The following is an 18,174-nucleotide window of genomic DNA, read 5'->3' on the forward strand; positions in this document are numbered from 1 at the left end:
CGTTGTTCCCCAATTTTTCTGGGACAAACTTAGCCAATGCTATTTTTACCGTCAAAGTACAAAATCGACGAAAGAACAATGAGATCCATATTAAGAGACAAAGGTGTCATTTAGACACTTAGATGGCCACTAAATTAAATATATATATATATATATATATATATATATATATATATATATATATATATATATATATATATATATATATCTATATCATCATGGCATCTACATTCCTAGCGGAGTGATCGCCGCCCTCTTTGGGCTCTTCCGATTCATTTGTAATTTGTAGCGGGGAATCAGTCCGCATTAAGATTTTGGTTTTACAATTGGTTGTGTGACTTGGCGTCTTCTACAATATTTCTTCATTCTTTGCTATTTTTGCTTATTGTTTTCCAATCTTAAACTCCCATATACATATATATATATATATATATATATATATATATATATATATATATATATATTATATACATATATATATATATACATATATATATATATATATATATATATATATATATATATATATATATATATATATATATATATATATAATGAAGTTTGATTGCCGCCCTCTTTGGGCTCTTCTGATTCGTTTGTCGCGGGGAATCAGTCCGCATTAACATTTTGGTTTTACAATTGGTTGTGTGACTTGGCGTTTTCTAAAATTTCTCCATTTTCTGCTATTTGCTTATTGTTTTCCAATCTCTAACTCCCATATATATATATATATATATATATATATATATATATATATATATATATACATATGTCACAACATCGCCGTAACGGTTAAATGGACAATCGTCATTTAGTATTCAACTACCTGAAGAGTCAATTCTAATCTATTGGCCAACGACTTCTTAATCCTCTTCAACCTTAGAAGACTGAAAAGATTAAACCTTCTAGATCTCCTTTCCACTAGGAACAGATTCATAGTTATTTATCTAGTTAGTAGTTGTTATAATATTAACAATGTAATTAAATAGTAGGGATGATCACCACTGGGAGTAGCTCTCATATATTGTCTACTGTTATATAACAGACTACAAGGACATTAAAAAATTTATAGCTAACACTGACCTTAACCTCTTCGGTACATGTACCTACCCGTTAGCAAAAATTGTGATTGTTGCGATGGCGCTAGTGGTGTATTAGATGATGTCTGAACAACAACCGGGGACGCATTGAGCATCATTGTAGAGGAAGAACAATTTGATGTGTTTGGTTCTCTCAATGTTTGACTTTGCGTTTGTCGTCTAGGGTAGCGTTCTAGTTGCTGTCTCGCAGCATTTACTTGTTGTCTTTCTAATTGTAACTGCATTTGTAGCTGTTGTAGTTGAGTTGGCGTACTACTGTTAGTATTACTCGCTGATCTCCTAACCCCTAAAATTTATCACACTCATACTTTTAGAGCAAACAATTCATATTTTCACATTATATTTGTAATAAGTAGTAAATATGTAATATAATATAGTTATTTCTTCCAAGTAAATGTAATGTATATTTGAAAAAAACTTTGAAAAGACGAACTGTGCAATAAAATATGTGAATGAAATAGATTTTTTGTTTTCACCTTCTCTTTACGTTTTATAATCTATTATACTTAGCTGTAATGTAATTTCAGAAAATGAATTTGGCAGGATTTTTCGTACGCTGACACTCTAGCTGCAACTATTGGATGAAGATTAGCACTGATTTGCCAGATGAAGGTTAGCACTGTTTAGCTTGTGTTGTGTAATGCAATGTATCAGAACTAGTTGATACACTAAACTGAAGTTTCCACTAAAAGCAGACCTAAATGTTTTGTCTATTGTATCGGAACTTTGCGTCGTATCATTTACGAACTCTGCACAGCTAGTTCCCATAAATAATACAATAAATTGGTGAATATAATGTATATGATATGGACAGATGGAGTACTTGCGTTAAAACTATTAATAGAGGTAAGAGAATTCAACTTAACTCATATCGCTTTGGTGGGCTACACAAAAGCTTTTGACAAGGTTGATCATGAACTTCTATGGAACATACCAAAAAGATAGGATTTCCAATACATCACAATACAGGTAATTAAACGCTTATGTCAGGGTACCACAGGAGTGGCATGAACAGACGCATATATGTTGACACAAACCGCAAAGAATGGAAGAAATACATATTACATTAGTTGGACATTTTGGTTTGAATCGGTATCAGCTCGAACGGCTGAAGAAATAGAGATACCAAAATAACTGTTACATCGTTCTATTCAGACGTGAAAAGTTTGACTAATTTGTGCTCCAATACCATAATATACGGCTTTTATTTCATCAGAGCAATAGCAAGTTTTTGCTAAAAACGACTAATATTGCAAATTTCGACAGGCCGGAGGACAGAAAACAATTTATTTAATTGTTTAGTTCTTTGTTTTTCTAAAAGGAGGTGCACATCTATGCTCGAACCACTGAAAGTGGGAGGATTTCGGAGACATTAGTTGGACTTTTTGGTTTGAATCGGAATCAGTTCAAACGGCTGACGAAGTAGAGATACTGAAATAACTGTATTATATCGTTCTATTGATTCCGATTCAGATGTGAAAAGTTTGACTAATTTGTGCTCCACTGCCATCATATATGGCTTTTATTTCATCAGAGCAACAGCAACTGAAACCAGTATAGACCCACGTTGCTAGCATCAGTGTAGACTATGAAACTTGCATCGGAATGTGGTGATGACAGTATTGGTGCAGTGGTGAGGGAGTCTTTCAGTCTACCAAAAGCTTCCTTGGTAGACTGGTCTGCTTCCGTTAGCTTATGTAATGTCAGCAAATCCTCTTACGAAGCGGCCATAGTATGAACACAAGCACAAAAAGCATCTCAATTGATGCTTGTCTACAGGGACTGTAGAGTTTTTTTTACTCACCAGTTTTTTAGGGGTGGCGCGGATTTTTACCAAATTTTAGTATGTCATTGTAGCTTAAAAAAGTAACCTATAGCTATTTTTTTTAGCCCGCTAGGAGTGCCTGTGCCTAAGATATATCCCTCACAACTAGCCCTTTTTACCCTATATTTGAAGAGCTATATCTCTTAGCCCAGTCAACCGATTTTAATTCACAATGTCTCATTTCTTTTTGTTATAATGTCAGATTTTTGATGAAATAATTTACAAAACCTCAAAACATAAGTTTTATGATTTTTAATTAATTGTCAAAATTTAACTACACGGAGAAATTAAAGGATTTTTTAATATCTTTCAAACGATCATTGACTTTACGAAAATCGCATTTTTATCATTTTTAATCTGAAATCTACAGACAACAGCAAAAAGGCAAAATACAAAGAATATATAAAAGGAAGGCTAGAAAATAGACAAAATCACGAGGATATAAATAGAGAATTGGAAGCGTGTAAAAACATCATACAAGACGCGGCCAAAGAGACCCTGGGTCTACAAAAAAAGCTCAAATCAACTGAAGGACAGTGGTTCGATGAAGAGTGTCGTAACATAACAGAGAGGAAAAATAATGCATATCAACGACTCAAACAACGACATAGAACACGAAAGGCAGATGAGGAATATAGAATGCTAAGGAGGGAAGAGAAGAAAATACATCGCAGAAAGAAAAGAGAACACATAGAAAAAGAACTCCAAGAAATGAAAGAACTAAATAACCCATCAGAAAACAGAAAATTCTACCAAAAACTTAACAAAAGCAGAAAAGAATTTAAACCAAGAACAAAGATGTGCAGAGACAAAGAAGGAGATATAGTAACTCAACAGAGTGAAATACTACAAAGATGGACAGAATTCTTCAACGAAAAGTTTGAAAAAAACAAAGATCCACTATATGATGGAATTATACTGGATCAAACGGATACCAGAGAAACAATCCCCCCTTCAGTAGCTGAAATGCAAGAAGCAGTTACCAGACTGAAAACAACAAGTCACCTGGATTAGAAAACATTAGCGCAGAATTAATAAAGGAAGGCGGAGACTCCCTATTGTAATTATCCCACTACATAAAAAGGGAGATCAGCTTCAATGTAAAAACTACCGGGCAATAACGCTACTAACTGTGGCATATAAAATACTGTCAAATATTGTGTATGACCGATTAGGACCATATGCGGAACAATAGATCAGATCTTCGTATTGAGGCGAATCTTGGAAAAGACTAGTGAATTTAATATACACATCATCTTTTCATTGATTTTGAGAGTGCCTATTATAGCATCCATCGAGAATTTCTGATCCATGCACTGAAAGAGTTTAATATTCCAACTCAAATCATTGAAATAGTAAAAGAAACACTTAAAGTACAAAGCAAAATTCGAATTCAAATGTGAGAACGGGCCTACGACAGGGAGATGCCCTATCTTGTATTCTATTCAACATCACATTAGAGAAAATAATTAGAGACTCGAAAATCAACACCAGAGGAACAATAATAACAAAAAGTGTACAAATATTGGCATTTGCAAGGCCAGCAAATCGACAGGCCAAAGAAACCTACAGAATCTGACAATAAGAGACTATAACATTGAAAGCGTGAAAAATTTTACATATCTAGGTTCACTAGTGATCGCAGATAAATGTCAGTGAAGAAGTTAAGAGAAGAATACATATCGCTAATAAAACATATAATGGACTAATTAAACATCTAAGATCTAACAACATCACAAGAAAAACCAAATGCAAAATATACAAGACCCTGCTAAAACCGGTCCTTGTATATGGATCAGAGACATGGACACTGTCGAAAAGCGATGAGAACCTATTAGGTACGTTTGAACGAAAAATCCTTAGACACATATATAAGGGGGTAAAAGAAAATTACATATGCGCAGAAGATATAATTTTGAACTATATACAGTATACAATGAACCTGAGGTCATAACATCCATAAAGATCGGACGTCTGCGCTGGATGGGCCATGTTGAACGGATGTTGGAGACTGAAACACCAAAACATATAATGAGGCAAACACCAGTAGGGAGAAGGTCAAAGGGAAGACCCAAACTTAGATACATGGAACAAGTGGAACAAGATCTGAAAACACTTAAGATTACCAACTGGAAAAACAAAGCAAGGAACAGAACAGAATGACCGAAAATCCTAGAATAAACCAGGACCCAGAAAGGGTTGTCGAGCTACTGATGATGATGAATCTGAAATCTGATAGTCTTTTTTCCTGATAATCTCAAATTACATAAAAATTTAGATAGGGTATAAAGTACTTCTCTATGTAGACAACAATCTTTACCTTATTGAATTTCTTGACCCGGGACTTGAGCTTTTTGCTTCATAAGTAAGCCAATACACGTGGTCGATAATGATTTCGATCATCTGTTTGATTATTCTGGAAAAATAGATATCCACGAATTATTTACGAATTTAAATGCTAAATAACTTACCAGAGACGTATATTTATTAACAATCTATTTAATGTACTTTATTACTTTTTTGTTAAAGAAACATGTGTCCTCAGGCCCAGGGGCACCTAGACAGCTAAAAAATAGCTATATGCTACTTTTTTAAGGTACAATGATATACTAAAATTTGGTAAAAATCCGCAAACCCCCCGCTACAAAAGTGGTCGAAAAAAATATTGCTCATATATATATATATATATATATATATATATATATATATATATATATATATATATATATATATATATATATATATATATATATATATATATATATATCAGAGTTGTTCTTTTGCTCTTTTGCTGGTAAGAGCAAACCACTAGAATCTCCGATAAATGCCTAACTGATAGTGACGAATGGGTCACAGCTGATCTAAAAAATCAGCCAGCTCTCGCAACTAATCGTACCCCCTGCGTCCTAGAAAAAATTAGTACTTTACAGAGCAGGAGGAGAATGAAAGGCGGGTTTCGGCGCCTTTAATCGGAACACACCACATCAGCGAACCCTTATTAACCCGCACTGAGGCAGCTTTGTAACATACACACAAATCATGGCCCTCAATCTCCGTAGGCTCAAATGGCCCTGAACTGGGTAGCTTTCGGGATCAAGCCAGGGGGGCAGAGAGCAATAAGGAAAAGTATGAATAAAAACATAAAAAATACAATGAAAGATAGCGAACTATATAAAGCCCTTTAAACAAATGAAGCAATCAGTAACCAAGTTCTTCCGGAAGAAGTAAAATCGACAATTACAAAAATGAAAACCGGTAAAGCAGCTGGAATAGATTGCATAACAGTAAGGAACTACTTACATACGCTGGTAGAAAACCGGGAAAATCTTAGCAAGCATACTTACGAATTGCCTAAGATCACGATGCATACCAAACAACTGGAATACAGCAAACATAATTCTCATTCATAAGAAAGGTAGCAAAGAGAATATCAAAAACTTCAGACCTATAAGTCCACTACTAATCATATACAAGATATTCACAAAGATCATCAACAACAGATTAACAAATGCATTACATGCTGCACAGCCAAGAGAGCAAGTTCCAACCCAGCGACATGGCACCTTTAGACACCTTTAACGAACCTTCCATTTTGACCCATTTTGACAACTTTAATGAACCATCCATGACGCTTTGACAGCGCTAAGATCTTCTTCACCCTATACTTAAAGAGCGGCTTTTGGAAGATCCCTCTTCACGTGGAAGACCAAACCAGTGACAGCGTTCAGCTTCCCTGACGGCTCTGCCTACGAGTTCACAGTCATGCCGTTCGGCCTGAAGAATGGACCGCAGCGTTCCAGAAGCTTGTGATCACAGTCTTCACTGGGTACATCGACAACTTCCTAAAGGTATACTTGGATAATATCATTGTATACTACGAAGACTGGCTACATCAAAATCACCTTCGCCTGGTACGGGAACGTCTCCATACTCATGGACTATGGGTATCCACGAAGAAATGCAGGTTCGCCACCGACAACATTGACTACTTGGGCCACAGAAGTGACAGCGGATTCGAGACACCCAGGACCATGAAAGAACTCCGAGGCTTCATTGGAACTGTCTGCTGGCTTCGAGACTTCATCCGGGGGTTCGCTGAGCTAAATACTCCACTAACGGACCTTACCAAGATAAAGAAGCTCAAATAGAACAGCCAAGCTGACCAGGTATTCCAAGCAGTGAAGACGGCCAACCAAGGAAAGCTGGAACTGATTCGTCCAGACTTCAACCTACCATTCAACCTGCAAACCGATGCCTCGGACAAAGGAATGGGTGCTGTACTCTTTCAAGGTCCAACAGACGACCGCAAGTTAATAGCATACGCCTCCAACAAACTCCGTCCCGCTGAAAAGAAGTACCACATCAACGAGGAGTGCCTCGCTCTGGTATGGGCACTACGCAAGTTCTGCCACTTCCTACAGGACCAAAAATTCACGCTCTACACTTATAGCAGGGCTCTACTCTGGCTGGACCGCTTCGAGGAGGACAAGACAAAACTAGAAAGATGGTCGCTCATACTCTAAGAGTTTAACTTTCATCCACATACCTGGAGAAGAAAACGAACTCCCAGACCATCTGTCCAGAAATCCTCAAAGAGAGCCCGAAACTGAGCAAGATCCTGAAGAGGAAGTGGAAAGAATCGCCTGGCCCATCTTCAACAACAGCGACGACAGCTTTCCCCTTCTATACCTACTCGAAGAGGATGAAGAGGCCGGAGAGGACCAACCTATCCTAGATGGATTCCGGAGCATGCCACTACCAGATCGCATCCGTAGAAGACACCTGGTGTAACCTGACATGCTTAGATTTAAACAAAGATGGTTGGAAATCTCCGAGAAAGGACCTCTCACAAAGAAGGAAGAAAGCCTCATCGCCGAATTCCAAATCGAAGACGATGTGGTCTACATGTCAGCTGGACCATAGAAGAGGCTAGTGGTACCCCTGACAATAGGAAGGAGCATACCACGATAATGAGGAGCCGAACCACCCAGGCCGCAAAGAGACAGCTAGAGCCATCAAAGAGCTGTCTACTGGCCCACGCTAACAAAGGACGCCAGGCAGTACGTCAGATCCTGCCTAATTTATGCGACGATCAAGGCTTCAACCAGACAACCGAAGGACCCAGTCACTCCGAGATTCCCAACCAATCCATGGGAGACAGTGTCCTTCGACATCATGGGACCATACCCTGAAATCAAAACAAGTCGCAACCGATACGTGTTGTTAGCTACGGATTACCTTAGCAGCTGGGTGGAGTTCAGATGTACAACGTCAGCAAAGACGAAGGACATCCTTAGCTTCCTCCAAGACGAAGTATGCAACAGATGGGTACGTGCGACATAACACACAACGCAGCTCAATTTCGAACGGATTCCTGGGAAAGATTCCTCACCAGAAATCAAATACAAGCAGAGTTCAGCCCTGTGTATCACCAGCTGGCCAACCCCGTGGAGAGACGCGTCCAAAAGCTCAAGAAAGCCCTCAGAGCCACAGTTTCCTCAAACGAAGATCACAGATGGGACACTTACATATCCGACATCATTACATGTTTTCAGCCTGAGGACACGGAGGAGACACCAGCCGAACTTCTGCTTAATTATCGCCCAAGGAGATCCGAAGAGACAACTGCGGAAAAAAGAAGAGAAGCACGAGCCGAGAGGGTAGCAGCCGCCATAGCCAAGGCGGCAGTCTACGCTCGCAACCTGTTCCCTGAAGAACACACGACAACCTAACTCTTAGGACAACAGGTACTCGTGAGAAATCACATAAAAGGGAACTTTGGCGTCACATGGACTGGCCCCCACACCATACTCCGAGGAGTAAGGGAACTTGCCTATGAAGTCCACCGGGACTGAGACGTCAACTGGACCATCCACGTCGATGACATAAGGTCTGTACCGCCTTTCAGAGATGCAGAGCTACAGACAATGGAAGCACCTGAAGTCAAGGAAGAAACCTCCAACCTGCCGACCACCTAGAGCCTCCAAATCGGTGTGATGTTCCTGGAGCCACACCCAAAAAGCTCCAAGAAGCCCCTCCTACATAGGCCACGCCTTCCGAAAAGAAGACGCGGAAAGAAGATTTTGTTGACTTTCGTCGATGCGAAAGATTTTCGGAAAAGCGTTCAGTACAACGGCCTCAAAAACGTTCAGTCAGTCGCCCGACTGAAGCCTGATTTCTGAATGAAAGAAGGACGATCCGGAGGGCTCTTTCAGTTTGCCTCCAACTCCAGTCGAAGTAACTACTTTTAGTCTCCAATGCTACGACGACGTTCTTCTTCTTCGCCGATTCGAGTCAACGGCATACGTTATCGTTCTTATTAGAAAGAGAACAATTACCTATTATTTCCGTTCTGTCTGGTGGTACATTATATTTACAAATAATAACAAAGCTTTTTACAGTTCTTTATTTAAACCGTTTCTTTTGTCTTTTATTTGTACTAGTTACAGATGGATACCAAGAACACGAAGATGTCACCTCTACGAAGGAGGTGACCTTCACGGAAGACTCGTTTAAAACCAGCCGGGTCTGTTTTGACAACTTTAGGAAAGGGACCGACATTCACTCCATCATCAGACATGCTGAGGCAGCAAATTCAGATGTGAAGGCAGCGGAGGTTTACATAAAAACGTTTTCTGACCTGATAGAAGCCAAAGGATACATCCACCAGCAAGTCTTTAACTTTGACGATACAGGGCTTTTCTGGAAAAGGGTGCCGAATAGGACTACATAACGGCAGAGGAGAAGACGATGCCGGGTCACAAACCCATGAAGGATAGATTACCTCTAGCACTTTGCAACAATGCGAGTGGCGACTTCAAAATCAAGCCTCTGCTAGTATACCATTTTCGGAAAATCACATCACAAACTGCATGTTATATGGAGGGTAAATCCGAAGACGTGGGTCGCCAGGAAATTCTTTATGGAGCGAATAAACCTGGTGTTTGGCCCTTGTGTTAAAAAATATCTACATGAAAACAACCTACCCATGCAAGCCTTTTTCGTCCTCGATAATGCCCCTGCTCGTCTACCAAATCTCAAAGATGATTTATTCGAAGATTAACTAAGAGTTGCTCTTAGTAACTAAGTTTATAAAGGTTCTCTACCTACCACTTAACACCACTCCTATCCTGCAGCCATGGATCAGCAGGTGATTTCTAATTCTAAGAAGTTGTAAACAAACACATTTTTCGGCGTGCTTTGAGTTGACGGAGAACACAAACCTTACCCTTCGAGAGTTCTGGAAGGACCACTTTAACATCGTGATGTGCCTTAAACTTATCAGGCCTGGCTGTGTATTACAACGAAGACCTTAATCTCTGTATGGAAGAAGTTCTGACCTAAGGCTGTAGCTGAAAGGACCTTCGAAGGATTGGAACCCGAAGTGTCAGTGGTAGAGGAGATTGTTACTCTGGGAAAATTTGGAGGTGGATGAGAGGTGTGAACGAATTCTTCGAGGAACAGTCTCAGGAGCTGACAACCGAGGAGTTACACGATATAAATTCGCAGCAGCATTCGGTGGTTCAGCGAAAAATTGGTTTTGAAGAGGAGCCAAAGATGGAGGAGGTGCTACAAGAGATCCTGGGAATGTGGCAGAAAGTTGTAGAGTTCGTGGATAAAAATGACCCTGAAAAAGTTGCAACTGGTTGTGCATCGGAGTTGTTCAACGAAATTTGCCTAACTCATTTCCGCAATATCCTGAAATGGAGGAAGAAACAAACCTCCTTGTGAAAGCGTGACAAACAAATAAAGCGTGATGAAAAAAGCAAAGACCAGTGACGAAAATTAAGCGCTTCCGTAAGCAATTCACTTTTTCTGTTTTTATAGAATTAGTATTTGTTATTTATAAATAAATGTTTTTTCTTGTAAATACATTTTGTTTATTTAAAAACACTAACAAAAACAACTGAGGTGGTGTTTTGAGAGCTGGAACGGATTAATGACATTTCAATTAATTTCAATGAGGAAAATTGATTTCCGAGGTTAATACAATTAAAGCTAAAGCTAAGATTGATACTATTACAACAATTAATATTAAACTCAACAGGTTTTCGGGTTGAACCGCCTCGATTATAACTGCGCCGAGCTTGCGACGTCCTCTTTGATGTTTTCCTCATGGCTTCCGAGTCTCTGTATCCCGAGCCCCCGACACTACTACACTGATCACTAATCAATGCATTACTGCTACTGGGAACAGCAAACGGTTGAGATAATCGACACAGTGATAATCGACGCGGTTCAACCCAGAAGCCTGTTGAGTTTAATATTAATTCTTGTAATAGTATTAATCTTAGCTTTAGGTTTGTCAAGATTGTCTAATGTCGAAGCATTAGCGCTCATAAAAATAAACCAACGGGTTAGGCAAGGTTGTTCTATCATCAATTCCTTTCAACTTGTATATGGATGACTTAATTAGAAAATGGAAAAACTACTTTCCACTTATAGTAGCAACGAGCAAAGAAAATCGCAAATGGTCCTATATAAACTAGACATACTAAACAAACAATAAAATTTGTATTGAATTTATAACCTGCTCAAATTACAAAAGCAATAAGTTAATATGATATTTACAGTAGTTGGAGGGAGAGTTTGTTACTGCAAATCAGTTGGTCGTTTCCTGCTTAGCCTTCTGCATATTGCTTAAAGTTAGACAATTAATCTTTCGTTTTGATGGTCGGTGAGTTTTTGGAAGCAACTGCTGCTAAAGGAACAGATTTCATCTTCAACAGGGGGAATCTTCAGTCATGGATAGTTTTGTTCGATACCTGGTATGGAGTTTGGGAGAATTTTATGTAGTATTTTTGACTCGTATAATCTTGGAGTTGGATTGCTTGGTGAATCCTCATAACTGAATATCGTATGTCGAATATCGAATGTATGTAGTGATGTATTTCTAAATGAGGATCTTTTTTTTCCAGTTTAAGTTTGAATTTCTTGTCTATGAGCCATTGCATCTGTCTGATTATCAATTTGTCTCTTTTTGTGTGCATAATAGTATGTAACATTAGTTTTAAATCCAATGTTAGTCCTAAATATTTACTCATTTTTTTTTGTAGAATATTACCATTTATTATTACACTAAGTCATTCAAGGTGACTTATTGTAAAATTTATGAATGTTGATTTGGTTGGATTAAGGTTTATCCATCATTTTGTGAACCATTCTTCCAATTGTTCAGATCTTGTTCAGCAGACTACCGTGTGGTACACCAGATTTTAATGGATGGTGGGTAGATGTTTCAAGATAATAAGACTTAAATTGGAAAAAGTGATTACTGGCTAGGATTTGAAAACTATGTAGTAATTGGTAGGAACGGAGTTTTTTAACTTGTAAAGTAGTCCATGACGCCATACACGGTCGAATGCTTTTTCTATGTTCAAAAATGCTGCGGTGCATACTTTCTTTTCTTCTAGACTTTATAGTACGATTCTGACACTGTTTTAATATTATGTCGTAAAGTTAATTTCGCTTTTAAGTCTTTGTCATAGTTTTTCAAATATTTTGGTTCAGGTAAAACTAGGTGAACTTACCGCTAATTACTATGATTTACACTACTTTGCGAAACAACGAACAAAACGAATTCAATATGAGTGCATTGGTTCACTGTCGGGTTGCGTCTTTCCCTCTTAACGACTTACGCTCTTGTGTGTTTAGCGAAATGCATTTCACGAGCCCGAGAGGTACAATAGGGATCGTTGGAATACAGGGAGGACAAATGTATTGATTAGTTCACACAACCATATTTGAATTTAAACACCCAGGAAGAGGTGGAGTGACGGAACGGAACAGGCAGAGAACCTAACCCGTGAAAGCTGATGATAATGAAGATGAAGATATGGATATGAGTGCAGTACAATTAAGTTCCTAGTACCGAATTTTAAGCAAAAGTATTATAAAAGTTTAAACTAATCACACATATAAGTTTCATTTTATTCTTGAACTGATACATTTGGATGCTAAATAAATGGAAGAAAATGAGAAGAAATTGACAAGATTGGTTTTCCAGTTTTTTGTATTGTTAGCATATGATGCATATATTGATTTACTTACTGTAATGTCCAATAACTTACCGGATAACTGAGATAAAAGTTCTGCTATTGGATCCACCGAATCTCTTGAAGAAGGGGATGAAGACGACAATCCTCCAGAGCTAAGAACAACGAAGTAATGAAAACAAATATTATATATATATATATATATATATATATATATATTTATATATATATATATATATATATATATATATATATACAGGGTGAGTCATGAGGAACTTTACATACTTCTACCATATGTAGAGTCCCTCAGGGAGCATATCATGTGGCCACTAAAAAATGTCAACTCCTCTTCTTTATTAATTAACAGGGTGATTTGTGTAATTGACCTTTTATTTCATTTTACTGTAGTGTTTATACGGCTCATTTGATTTTTTTAATTTTTGCATGATACAGTACACTACTATCAAGCATTCGACTGGTATTAGTTAAACTAAAAAAATTCCAGGACTGGCTTTGGAAAAATTAATTTAGGGATTCGTATTAAATATTACACCCTATATATATTTTTTTTAAAATGCAATAAGTGATTTTCAAACTACATAAATAGCCAATGAAAACGACATATGCGACAATGTTGTCGCACTTTTATTAAATTTTTAGTGAACGATCAAATCTTACCAAAAATAGAACAACCATAATGAAGTATCAAATTATAAGGTAATTAATTTAAACAAATGTTATAAATTTCAAACATTTTAATTGAAATGATAAACTGAGTCACTGCACAACAAAAAACAGTAACTACTAACAATAACGAAGAACAATTTAAAAAAAAACTAAAAATATGTACATAGTTATGATAAACCCATAAATTAGAACTGGAAAAGATACAATAATGGTAACAAAATAAAAATAATTCAAAATAGATTTTCGAAATGGAACCCTGCAGCCTGTACACATTTTTGTTGCCGAATTGTTAATTGACGTATTGAATTACGGATACTCTGTGGATCGTTTCTAATAGTATTACAACAATGTATAATTCTATCAATTAATTGTTGTCGGTTATTAATATTCACTGCGTAAACTAGTTGCTTCAATCGTCCCCAAATATGGTAATCAACGGGATTGAAATCAGGGGATCTTGAAGGCCACGAAATAGGACCTGCACTTCCTATCCACCTGTTGCCATAAACATTATTGAGATGTTGTCTCACTGCCAGTAAAAAGTGTGGGGGTGCCCCATCATGCTGAAAATACATCCCTCGGATAGCAACGTTCGCGTTGGCAAGCAAATTCGGCAAAATATTTTGTAGAAAGTTCAAATAGACCTGCCCTGTTAAAGGACCATCAAAAAAGTGAGGACCTACTAATTGGTTATTTATGACACCAATCCACACGTTAATCGAAAACCTTAACTGAGAACGACGTTCTCGAATAGCATGGGGATTTTCTTCTGCCCTAACATGTGAATGTCGTGAATTATTTATCCCATGTCTGGTAAATTGGGCTTCATCTGTAAATAGTGTCCTGTATAGCGTTGGTCGATTATTGTTAATCCATCTACAAAATTCCAACCTATCGATCTCATCTCCAGCATGTAGTTGCTGAACCATTTGAATGTGATATGGGTATAGATTATTTTTTTGTAAGACTCTACTTACTTTTGATTGAGTAACATTGAGTTCTCGACTTACTTGTTTAGTGCTTATTGTAGGGTTCATAGTAACGGCGTCCATAATGTCATCTTCCTGCGCTTCATCTACATGTCGCTCTGTTGTTCCACTAGGAAAAGTGCCATTTTCTCGCAAATAATTAAAAACTGACCCAAATGTTGGATGACTGGGAGTTCGACGATTAGGAAATCTCCTGCGATATTCTCTACTAGCAGCCCTACCATTCCCATTACAGAATCCATAAACAAATATTATGTCTGCATATTCTGTGGTCGAAAACTGATGTGGCATTTTGAACGAAAGTAACAAAAGCTCTACCAAAACTAGCACAATGTACTTAACGTAGATATGACAGAAGAAATATGTATTCTTGTACACATAAATAACAATTGATAATGACAATGGGTATAAAATATCAAGAAACGTCAAAGGTCAACGCCAACCTTCATTTTAAACTTTTTTAGATTTATTTTTATTTAGTACAGTTGATGCAATGTATTATTATTTGACATAAAATTTTAATCATTTACAATCAACAAAAACTAACACATACAAGAGGTTTGACTTTTTAATCAATTTAATTTATTATTTATCGAAAATAATGCCCCAATACGATCTATGAGTAAAAATTTAAAATTGAAAAACAATTGATTCTATCGTAGAGATAATACAAAGTGACAGTAAAGATGTTAATTTTCTACGTATTAGATTATGTTGTAGGAACTCATTTTAATTAAAATGTTTGAAATTTATAACATTTGTTTAAATTAATACCTTATAATTTGATACTTCATTATGGTTGTTCTATTTTTGGTAAGATTTGATCGTTCACTAAAAATTTAATAAAAGTGCGACAACATTGTCGCATATGTCGTTTTCATTGGCTATTTATGTAGTTTGAAAATCACTTATTGCATTTTAAAAAAAATTTATACAGGGTGTAATATTTAATACGAATCCCTACATTAATTTTTCCAAAGCCAGTCCTGGAATTTTTTAGTTTAGCTAATACCAGTCGAATGCTTGATAGTAGTGTACTGTATCATGCAAAAATTAAAAAAATCAAATGAGCCGTATAAACACTACAGTAAAATGAAATAAATGGTCAATTACCCAAATCACCCTGTTAATTAATAAAGAAGAGGAGTTGACATTTTTTAGTGGCCACATGATATGCTCCCTGAGGGACTCTACATATGGTAGAAGTATGTAAAGTTCCTCATGACTCACCCTGTATATATATACACTATTTATTATTAACTTACCCAAAATGCATATTGCTTCTTCTTGGTCTTAAAGCAGCGGTTGCACCCCGACCCAAATGAGTGGTGCCATGAGATGTATTATGTGGAATGCGTCTAACATTATGCCTAGTTCCTACTGGTTCATCCAAAAAAGAAATTAAATCTCTGGCACCAGTACGATGTTCCAAAGTTAAATGGCCAGAGAAATCATCAGTCATTAAGTTTGGGTCACCGCCTGGCATTGCAGCGCAAAGTGGACAGACCTAAAAAATAATACAAATAGAGTAATTGAACTTAAATCCGACCCTGGCAAAAAAAACAGAAAAGAAGGTAAACGAGTAGCTCCTGTTGGAAGACAGATTTCTGCAGTATAAATTAACAACAAACTATTAAAACCGATCTAATAATAACATTAGAGTGAATCAGAATGAACTTAATGACACTAATTTCGTTAAAATCGGTTGATCTAAACCAACATTATAGGTATTTATCCACAAATACTTTCCAACTCTCCCCCTCCCTTTATTTGAAAAAATAAAAAAAAAGTACTTAAACAACTTTGTGCGGAATTTAAGCCTCTTTCTAGTTTACTTATTTAACACTTGGTAGAATTGGGCATATTTCACAAAAAACTGGTTTTCAAATTTTTCTTCACAGGTTACGCCCCCTAGCGGTTAACCCAGAAACTTGAAAATTATTTCCAGCAATTTCTCTTGACCACTTTTAATAAGGAATTTTTTCTCCTAAAGTTATAACATGAATAGTTTCTCTTATATAGCCGAGAGATCGGCTTATTGGACCACCCGATACTTTTTAAATGTATTTAAATAAAGAAATTGTTAAATAAACCATCTAACTTGTTTAAACATTTTTTTCAATTTTTGATATTTTTTTAAGTAATATTTGAGGTAATTTTTATTGTAAAACATAAATGTTTATGCTTTTATGCTTAATATATACACATTAATTTATTCCATAACTTTGCCCCTCACTATATATAAAATACTATTAATATTACATGCTAATTAATGTCCAGTTTATCTACAATCAACTATTTACATTTGATAAGTAGCAAAAATGTATTGATAAGTACAGTTCACTTTGTATTATAAAGTGTTACTGAATGAGTAATAATAATCAGTAGGTCATTAGATCAAAGGTAAATAAAAGGTATGGTATTGACAAAATCATGAAACTTAAATTGAACAGTTTTTAATGTAGGCCGATTAGCTTAGATTTTTACTCGTCACAACTGTATAGATGGGTTTGACAGTTGAAATGTATAAGTACTATGAAATATTACAAAAAGACTCTCATCTAGAAATTCAGCAATTTTTTAGTGAAACTATTCTTAAACAAACAATCAAAAAGTCAAAATCAAAAAATTAGATTTATTTGGAAAACAAAATATCTATGTTTCGTTAGATAATGCCCAACGCGAAAATGCTATTAAACATAATGAAATTGTCAAAAATAATCAAACAGTTTTAAGTCGTTTAATTGATATTGTAAAGTTGTCAGGAATTATCATTTAGGGGACATGATGAATCGGAGCATTCGTTAAATCAAGGTAATTTAAGAGGCATATCTAGTCAAACTCATTATCTTGTCCGTAACTTAAATAGTTTTGAAAAAATTAAAGGCAAATATCGAGCACAATTTTAATAATCAAATCTTGCCCAAGTACTTTCGCTTTCTACAGCATCATCAGGGGCATTTCGTCAAATTTGGACTATCCAGCAAGCGCAGAATGTAATAAACATGAATTTAAACATAAATTGTACATAACACTACACTAAAACAAGGACAAACAGTTTAAAATTATTTAAAAATTATTCTACGCTACATTCTTGTCGGCAACAGGAGAGAGAATCATCAAGATTACATCATATAAACAATTTAAGATCTTAAAAAGCGCGAACATAGCCATTTTCGGTCATATAAAGCATAGGCTCGAGAACTTAGTGAAAAATTAATATTTTAAGTTCATCAATCTTCAAATTAAATCTGAAACACCATTTTATCAGATCTTTATAGTAACCCATTGCTTTTTAATGGTTAATTTCGCGCCGCGCAGAGTTTCGCGACTGCTATATACACATATACGGTGTCGAAACCACAAATAAGATATTTAAGAAGTTATAATTTCTAATCAGATGAAAATGGTGCACTTATAACAGATATAAACCAAAAAATGCAGAGATGGACACAATATATAGCACAACTTTTTGAAGACAAAGAGAGAACAGAAGCACCAAAAGAATTTAAGGATGATACTGGGCCTGACATTATACGAGAAGAAATTGAATATGCAATGAAACAAGCTAAATGTGG

General features: G+C 36.3%; 1 protein-coding gene across 2 annotated transcripts in view; it reads right to left on the reverse strand.

Moving 5' to 3' along the window:
* LOC140452359 (E3 ubiquitin-protein ligase KCMF1-like) overlaps positions 1-18,174 on the reverse strand; it is a 35,402-nt gene that overhangs the window by 3,882 nt on the left and 13,346 nt on the right. Inside the window, exons 4-6 of one of the 2 annotated variants that reach the window (XM_072546565.1) lie at positions 15,862-16,103; positions 12,996-13,075; positions 1,111-1,386 (exon numbers count right to left, since the gene is read on the reverse strand). In XM_072546565.1, coding sequence (XP_072402666.1) covers positions 1,111-1,386; positions 12,996-13,075; positions 15,862-16,103 — 598 coding nt within the window. The remainder of the gene's footprint in view (positions 1-1,110; positions 1,387-12,995; positions 13,076-15,861; positions 16,104-18,174) is intronic. The other variant, XM_072546566.1, reaches the window with a different exon arrangement.

The sequence above is a fragment of the Diabrotica undecimpunctata genome, chromosome 10 (assembly GCF_040954645.1).
Source record: "Diabrotica undecimpunctata isolate CICGRU chromosome 10, icDiaUnde3, whole genome shotgun sequence".
Taxonomy (NCBI): domain Eukaryota; kingdom Metazoa; phylum Arthropoda; class Insecta; order Coleoptera; family Chrysomelidae; genus Diabrotica; species Diabrotica undecimpunctata.